Below are 9,300 nucleotides of genomic sequence, written 5' to 3'. Positions count from 1 at the left end.
GAGCAGTACCAGGCCTATGTTAGCTGGCCTGAGGGCAGGACAGGTCCTTTTGTGGGGGTGGGTAATGTTGATGATGAGGCTACTCCTGATGCTGGGGATGATGATGCTGGAGATGGAGATGATAATGTCGATCTTGACATGGACGACGCAGATGATGATCAGTGATTGTTATTGAGTTTTTAGTGTTGTTTTTCGTTTTTGCTTTCGAACTTGATGTTTTTAATTTGATGTTGGTACTTATTTTATTTTAATTTTGTTGTATTTTGTACTCTTCGAGCACTGTGGTTTTTGGTGCTCGACTTGATACTTTGGTACTTTAAGTTTAAATTTCTTGAATAACTTAGCTGGTTGTTTTAACTTACACTTTGGATGAATTTTTTTTTTGTTTAATTCTTGCTTGTGTCTCTCAAAAGAAAATTGCTCATGAACAATAAAGTTTAAAGTGCTCCATGGAGCCATGTTTAAGCAAAAGCAGGTGAGTGATAATGATATTAATTGTGAGAAAGCGTAAAGCCAAGGTATTGGTCTCCTGTTATTCTAGGTTTTTAATAAGAATTTGAAACTTGTACTTTACACAAAATATATCTCATTTAATTCTTGTCATAAACATAAATATTTTTGAACCACTTAGTACTTAACATAAATGTGAGGTAGCTTCAATTTGTTGTATATATATGCTGGAGACCGATAATCACCGTCTAACTTGTTTTTGTTATGTTAAATCTGATAATTATTTTGAATTGTTTGAAAGCATGGAAAGGATCAAGGCACTTTTTGAATTTAGATTAACCGAATTGACCACATAAAAGCCTACCAGTGAGAAGAGCGAGTATCTGATACCCTAATCTGAGCCAAATGAATCAAGTCCTCAAACATGAACTGTCAATATTCATAAGCACAATGCTCATTGAATTTGCCTGAAATTTTTCAAAAATCCAGTTCATGCTTGACTCTTATAGGACTTTGATATTTTTACTTTGTTGAACCCTTAACTTTATTGTACTTTGTCCCTTGCCTTAGGATAGGGGAACATTCAATTAGAGTTTTGTTGTATTCAAGATGGGGAGAAAAGGAGGCATTATATGTCAAGTTTCTGGTGAAATTGTTAAAATAACCTGACAACATTGTAGAAAAGAAAAAGTTGTACATTTGAAAAAGAAAAGAAAAGAAAAGAAAAAGAAGAAAAAGAAAGAAAAAAAATCAAAAATAGAATAAGTTGTCAAGGTTATTGGTTTGATTGTTTATCACCAAAGGTTGTAATTATTGGTAGGGAAGATTATGGATTTCAAGTTGTGATACAAAGAATGTTCCTCTTTGATAGGCTTTCTGATCAATAGCCCCACATATGACATTTCTTTTGTAGCCCGGCCAAGTTATAACCCTTGAAAGACCTTTTGATCCATGCTTTTGTGCTTTTTGAGACGATATTTGGATGGACACCTATCTTAATCAGGATGTTAGCATGATTGTTGAATGTGTGTTCATTACCCTCACTTATTGTTATCATAGTATTTCATTTACTTTTAAAGAAGTGTGTTAGGTGTGGTTCATAGATAGTTATGTTTATGTTTTGAAGTTTATGATGTATAGTTTGTGCTTAGGACTTGTTTCACAATCTTAGTTTGCATCTAGAGTAGCGGAGGACTTCATGCTTGCCCGCGCGATCATATTTGAATCACCATTTGAAATTTTTTGTTTTGAATTGTTTGACACCATTTTGAAAACCTTGTCCAAAGCCTTGTAGGTTTCCTTTTCGATTGATTTGTTTGAGGACAAACAAAAAGCCAAGTTGGGGAGAGTTTGATAAGTGTTCAAAAGTGATATGTTTCATATGGTAGTTTAGGCATTTTAGTGACTTGTTTTGCAAGATTCTCCATGGAAAACTCCAAATATTATGCAAATATGTCATTTATGCTTTTGAACCTTATTCTACCCTTTTTGTGCAGGAAAATACAAGCAAGGAACAAGGAACGTCAAAATTCAAGGAAGCTATGCTATTAGCGTGTGATACGCTATTAGCGTGATCAAGAGATGCCAAGTTCCAGAGAGATACGCCAATAGCGTACTTGGGGCGTGATTCCTGGAGCACAATTGAAGAACACGCTATTAGCTCCACGCTAATAGCGTAATTGGTCCAGAGAGGTACGCCAATAGCGTACCTGGAGCGAAGCAGAAGCTGGGTTTGAAGAAATACGGTATTAGCGTAATCTACGCTATTAGCGTAAAAGCTCTAGAAGACTACGCTATTAGCGTAACCAGGGCGAAGAAAACAGGGGAAGGACCAACGTGGCACACTCCAATTGGCCAGATTATAGGCCGACTTACCACGCTATTAGCGTGAAATGCGCTATTAGCGCAGGTACAAAAACACAGCCCATTTAAATAGCATTTTTACCTCTCTTTTAGGTCATTCACTATTCCATTAGATATTTTTATACATTCTAAGAGAGAGGTTAGAGCTATTTCATAGAGATAAACACAAAGCAAGTGATTAAGGAGTAGATTCAACCCTAGATTCATTGAGACATCAAGGATCTTGGGATGGAATCTTCATCTTTCCTTCATCCTTTGCATAGTTTACATGTCTATGTGTAGCTATCATCTACTATTGTAGTATTGAGGTAACAAAACAAGATATTATGTAATCTTTTGATCTTTTAATGTATAAGGTTCTAGCTTAATGTGATTCAATATTGTTGTTATTCTTATGTTTAATGCTTTCAATGAGATTCAAGATGATTTGGATACGAACTCTTGAATCTAGAACTAGAATAACAATCTATCTTAAGTTATATCATTCCTGACAAGTTTGTAAACCTTTGATAATTACTTTTAATCAAGAATTTAATGCTTTCGGATACTTAATCAGGCTGGACACGGTCGATTAAGTTATCCGATCGACTTTGTTATCGTTTAAGGGATTTGGACACGAATGTTTAAACGATAATTTAGAAATAACGATATCGCTTTGGACACGAAGGATGTTGTAGAAATGATTGTGATAATATTGGTTATAAAGCTAGAGTGTGTTAATCGATCGAGAGATTGCTGCTGTTATGCTTGATTGTTATCTTATACCGCAAGCGAAATAGTTCGATCTTCTCTCGTTTTTACTTTTATGTTGTTTGGGAATAGTGTTTTACAAACAAACCATTTATAAAGGATACGTTAATGTGAACCATTGTGAAAATTCTTATGATTAACGCAACTTCCTGCGGAAAACGATCCTATATATACTCACGTGTACATAGTTATATGACATGTAGAAATTCTACATCAACAACTTTTAAAAACAATCGAAGGAATTTAAATGTTTTACCACACTGAATAAGTTGCTGCAGTTTTTCTCCCAAAACCAAAACCAAAGGACATCACACCCCCATCACATCACCTCTGTAGCAGGGAAAATACGGAGTGATTTAAGTATTTTTCGTAACACTTATTGAGTTATTTAAGTTATATAATTGAATAACTTAAATCACTTCATTGGTACGATTAAATAACTTATAGATCTAATTGGTACGGAAAAAACTTAAAACTAACTTCTTACAATTAATTAACTTAAAAACTTAAATGACCAATTCATTACAATTAAATAACTTAAAAACTTCTAGTGTAATTTAGCCCAAAATTTATCTTAACCTTCATATGTGTTGAGTCGATTATTAGGTCTATAGTTCTACTTGTTCTTAAATAGATGTTTCTGGATGTTGTTTAAAAGGTTGTAAAATGTATCGGCTGGCACCATGAACCGATCATAAATTTTAATAAATGAGGTCAATATCATACTAGAAAGAAAGAAAGAAAAAAAAAACAAGTTGCTATTTTTATCAATGTAAATAATTACAACACTTTTTTTATATAAAGTTGCTTCTTTTGGTTTCTTAATCAATGTATTTAGAACTTTTATTTTTGGTTTTATAGTTCATTGTAGTGTTATGAATGGACTAAATATAAACAAAAATGACATATAAGTTGGTTTACACTGCATAAATATCTAACTAGTGGTTAAAAATACGACTAGTAAGTGAGGTCAGCTGACCCAACTCCCCCACCTTGCATTCCATTCTCTAAAAAAAAACTTGTCCGGATATACCTTTAATGATGTATGATCAAAAAATTTACTCTGTTTAGTTTAAATTGTCTTACTAGATTTTTGGTAATAAAATGATAGAAATATGTTGTGAATTTGAGACCCAAAAACACACCAATAAACTTAAATGGGTGGAGCAAGTATCCATGACAACCAACACAACCACAAACAACAACATATTTAGATTTAATCTAGCAACCAAGGGTAAAATAAATCAAAATCAACTAAAGAACAACAAGACAAAGAGAGTAAGCAATTGAAAACAACACACCAAGAATTTGTACACCCAGTTCAGATCGTTTTGATAGCGACAAATTATTAGCTGCAATGTAAATTCATATAGGTTTGATAGCAAATCACTAAAACTCTTGTATTGTTTGCAACTCTTGTAAGTTCAGTAATACACGATCCCTGCCAAGCAAATGCTCAATATAAAATAACATTGCAATGGTTATAATAACATCCTAATGTCACATGATAACGAAGAAAAACTAAAATGATAACTTTAGCATTCTCTTCAAGTCTAATGTTAGGATCAAACCCTTGTAATTCACCAATTATATTATATGCTTATTCATGTGCATAGATCAGAAAATTATATCCAAAGATCATATTCACATTTCATATTGATTGTATACGTGAATGAACTTCATTGTTATTCATATGATGCAATGGGTGGAAAACATTTTAATGAAAAGATATTACTATATACATAATATTGATCATAGAGGAAAACTTAACATGTTGATTTCCTTTCAACTTTTAGACCAATGGTAACAGATGATACAAAGGAATTTCAATCATTTGGTCAGAATCATTTGGAAGGTACTAGGGCTTTGAAGTAACATAATCTAAAAAAATTCGTGACAAAACTAACACCTACAATTTAATCATTATCTTTAATTTCTCATCCATAATCTTGCCATATAAATATAAACAAAATACAGATCCTAATTAATTTCACAAAAACTTACCCAAAAAAAGAATATTTGGGTAAAGGAAGGAAAACAAAGTGAAGAGAGTTATGCAGTAGTGGTGGGTGTGATTAAGGCATTTTGTAACATGTTAGTGTGCCCAATCAGTTTTACTGTTTATGGGGATGGTTTTCTATCCTGCATATTATCTTGGCAGATGTTAAATATCATGAGTTGTTAAAGAAATTAGAGGAAGTATGTCAAAAATTATTAAAATACACAAATATGAATTCTACGGGAAAAAAAAAACATTTACGAACATATGTAGGTAAATCATCTCTCTACATGGATCATGTCCAAATATCAGACTATCTTCATCAGAAACACATTATATATTAGAAAATCAGTTCCCTATTTATCTACTGGCCATCCAATATAATGTTAAGATCACAAAGCAAGAGGATTGAGCACCCGACTACTAAAAACGATAGCTCCAGTAAAATCTTCTCTAATCATAAATAAAAATGGGTGGTCAGCTACAAAGTTTAGTGGAGTTGGAGCACTCCTAGAGCTGCCAAGTTGTATTACAGCTGCACTGGCTGCAGCAGCTTCAGTGCCTTCTTCATTTACTTCAATGAAAGACTTATGGAATATTTTGGAAACATAAAGGTTTTGATCCTCAACAGAGTCAACCATTTTTGTCAGACCTCCGGGAGAGAGAGGTAAAACCACTCCTAGTTGCTTCAACATATCAGAAGTTTCAATTTCAAATGAAATATTGAACCTCGGGATCCTAAAGTCACCTACCTTCACTTTATAAAGAGAAAGCCTGTATTGTTGTAACTCAGATTTGGAAGGCAACTTCTCGAGCAAAGCTGGTAGACCATCTTTTGCATTTGGAAGAAAAAAGTACATGGAGAATTGACGCTTATCTTTGCCTTGCTTATAAGGAAGGACAAGAACTTTAAAATCATCAAAAGCTTTAATAAACTGTTTCTTCTCACTGGTCATGAAGGGAACCTTAATTGAACTGCCATTCAAAAGGTGAAAATCATAGTCTTTCGTTTTCGAAGTATCAAACTTATCATTCCACGCTCCTTTGAAGTATAGTGCATTAGCAAAGATGAGTTTGGTTTCACTGCTAACAGACTTTTGTGGAAGAAGTTTTTTAATAAGGCCTTTTGTCTCTTTTTCAGCCCATGAATTCACTTCATTGGTCACTTCGACGGCCTTTAAACCATATCAAAATTTCAAATCAATTATTCAAATAGATAAGAGTTATTTTCACAAGTATTGCAATACAAAATTTTAACAAATTCAGCATTTGAATTTTGTAGTGAAAAGAGGGCAGATATAGAAACATACCTTGTTCTTGAAATCAACAGAAGACAAAGTTGCTTTATAATGAGTAGACACAGTTTCTTTGAAGGAAGGTTGAAGGGGAAGGGTTTGTTCAACCCACACACTATTGACAACAGAGAGGCGAGGTCCGCCGGCAGGAGCAGCGTCTTTGAGAATGACAGAGAGGAGGTGAGAGCTGAAGGAGTTGAGTTGATCAGATCAGTTTTAGGAATGTCAAGGACATCCCTGATTATCCATTTTTCCAAACCAATCCCAATTCATATTAGGAATAATGCATAAACTTGCAACAATTTATTTTCTTATAATCAAATCCAATATTCACTTCTATAAAGGTTGCTAAGTTGATCCCATAAACTCATATAGTAGAAAGGCTTCACGGACAATTCATATGTTGGAACACATATTCAAACATTCATCCTTGTTTTTGAATTTTACAGAACATGCAGAGCATTAATTCTCAAGAATATTCTAAATGCAAGTATTGGGGAAAACGAAGTACATCTTAAGAGTTTTATTTTGTTGAGTCCAAACCTAACTAATGTAAACCAAATTCGCTTTCATATAAGAGTTTTATTTGAATTGACTTATTCAAGCTTAGGGATGAAAGGTCTTTGAATTGATTTCTTTTATCGGCATCTTTCAATTTGTGTACTTTTTTAGCTTTATAGAAGCTTAGACTAATTCTTTAATGAAACATTGACAAATTCTATTGTATCATCTGTTGCCAATGATCTATAAGTTGAAAGGAAATCAACATGTAAGTTTTCCTCTATAAGTAGTATTATGTATATAATTATTTGGTTTGATGCATACAAATATGACATGACTCACTAGTGCAAATCGGGGATACAAGACCTGTTTTTTAGAGATTTAAGACCTGTTTTTTACCGGGGTTATATCAACAGGTGTTGTATGTTTGGCAAACGACACCTGTTTTCTGTCCGGTGTGAAAAGAACCTTTCCTACCTTTTTATTAGGAAAAATAGGTGTAATCTGTGTATATATCACACCTCTTTTACAAATAAACGGGTGTGAAAACAAACATATAACACCTATTTTTTAGCAAAAAACCGGTGTTAAATGTGGATTTTTTTTTAAAAAAAAATAGTAAATTATGGCAGTTTTAACTACCATAGTTGCACATTTTAGGTTAAAAAAAATTAATATATTTATGGTCTAAAATATAATAGTAACATAACAAATTAATGGTACAAACTGTTCAAGGCAATTTTACCATAAAATACGAACATAAATCAAAATTGACTCCATAATACCCTCCTTACGGCCTATAGCATAACAACACCTACAACACTAAATTCACACTGCATAATTCCTCACATACAAACAGTGACACAATAGGCAAAAACTTCTTGTTTGTTTGTACCTCAAATTTCATAATAAGAAGAATAAAATTTTATACTAAAGGAACAAAAAAAAACATGAAACATTCCTAGAACAAGATGATCCTCTTGTTCCGCATTCCAAGCTACCTGCACATAATGCAATCTTTCTATGATTAGAAAACAAATAAGAATAACATGCGTTAGACTTCAACAATAGCATAACCAAAATATATCCTTATTCAAAAAATAATTTAAAGGTAAGTTCTTACAATTGCATCCTATAATGTACGACGAGACTGTGATTTAAGATTATTAGTAACATTGTAAGGCTTTTGGTGTAAAGCAGAGTAAAAGATGAAAACATTATGTCATATTACCAGAAAATGACAAAATTGTGCAAGGTTTGCCTTAGTATTGTCGTCAAGTTCCTGGTAAAGACGACAAATGAAATGTAGATTCTTTAATCGTCAACACATGATACTGGCAGAACAATAAAAAGAGAAATAAGGACAAAAGACAACCTTTGAACAACGACAAGCAAGATGAGTAGGGAATAAACCTAATCCTCTGACTTGGCGAATATTGTGTTGAGTTGGCTTTGTTTTCTGCAGATTAAAACTTCATATAAGCGTATGATATTACGATAATACCATGCAATCAACATTGAGAATAGGAACAAGGCTTACATGAACCTAACAAATGTTTCCAGGGCCTACAAAATAAATAAATAAAATATTTTAGAAAGATTTATTCTCTCAAGTAATCTAAAAACCAAATTGGCTTATGTAAATTAGCAAATGGTTTTGGGCATGTCAAATATTACCTACACGGTACAAAAATTGACCAAGTGCTTCATTAAAAAGCATAGATTTAATATCCCCTCCATCAAAGAAAAGTTATTTTGATCATATTTTAATTAATTTAAGGTTTCACAATACTATGTTACTATTTCATCTCACTATTTACCTATAGTTCCACCCAATTCGATGACCCAAACATCATCAGATCCTTCTTTTCCATCAACTGGTATCTTCGCTACACGCTCTATCCCCCTCTTGGATGGCATCATTTATGTGCGGAACAACCTACAAACAAGGAAAATTAAAATTGAAAACCAAGTAACCAACAACAATTTGAAAAAATACTTAAAAAGAGAAAAAGTCAATATGATTAAACTGGCCTGAATAGTCTTTCCAAGAAAATCTCTTCTTATCTGCTTCTCAATAACACTAAAAACATTCAAATAAAAAAAGTGCAATAATACTTAGGCAGGGCTATGTCAAAAACCAAATAAAAAATATATGTAAAGGAAGTTTGTTTGTTCACCTGATAAATTTTTCCAATAGTTACATTATTGTCGTGGGTGAATTTGATGTCCAAGAAACGTTCATAGTTTGCAAGATCAAGGTCAAACTTCAAGAAGGAGACATTATCCCTGCATCAATGTTCAAGTAAGGATCTACAAGTGATGGATAAATTTAAACAAAATTAAAGAAGAATAGGTGCTTTCTATAATTAAATATAAAATAGAAAGACAATATTTTGCTTTCTTATAAGATGGAAGGGAGATACTTAGCATAAAAATGGA

The 9,300-nt window shown here is 32.8% G+C and overlaps 1 protein-coding gene and 1 long non-coding RNA gene across 2 annotated transcripts; both read right to left on the bottom strand.

The window, feature by feature from the left end:
• Positions 1 to 5,454: 5,454 nt before the first annotated feature.
• Positions 5,455 to 6,630, bottom strand: LOC146937978 (serpin-ZXA-like). Its single transcript, XM_085749559.1, has 3 exons — positions 6,617 to 6,630; positions 6,373 to 6,544; positions 5,455 to 6,237 (listed from the first exon to the last, which is right to left on the bottom strand). Exons 1-3 carry the CDS (start codon positions 6,628 to 6,630, stop codon positions 5,455 to 5,457), a joined length of 969 nt encoding a protein of 322 aa, XP_085605685.1.
• A 1,735-nt stretch (positions 6,631 to 8,365) lies between these two features.
• On the bottom strand, positions 8,366 to 8,957 carry LOC146937977 (uncharacterized). The gene is made up of 3 exons (XR_015031091.1): positions 8,893 to 8,957; positions 8,679 to 8,797; positions 8,366 to 8,424 (listed from the first exon to the last, which is right to left on the bottom strand). It is a non-coding gene; the product is annotated as an uncharacterized LOC146937977 (long non-coding RNA).
• Positions 8,958 to 9,300: the final 343 nt, after the last annotated feature.

This window comes from Medicago sativa, chromosome 3, assembly GCF_051527215.1.
Source record: "Medicago sativa cultivar Bolivia chromosome 3, Bolivia_mono, whole genome shotgun sequence".
Classification (NCBI taxonomy): Eukaryota; Viridiplantae; Streptophyta; class Magnoliopsida; order Fabales; family Fabaceae; genus Medicago; species Medicago sativa.
The sequence above is the reverse complement of the archived record's forward strand: the minus strand, read 5'-3'. Positions and strand labels throughout refer to the sequence as shown.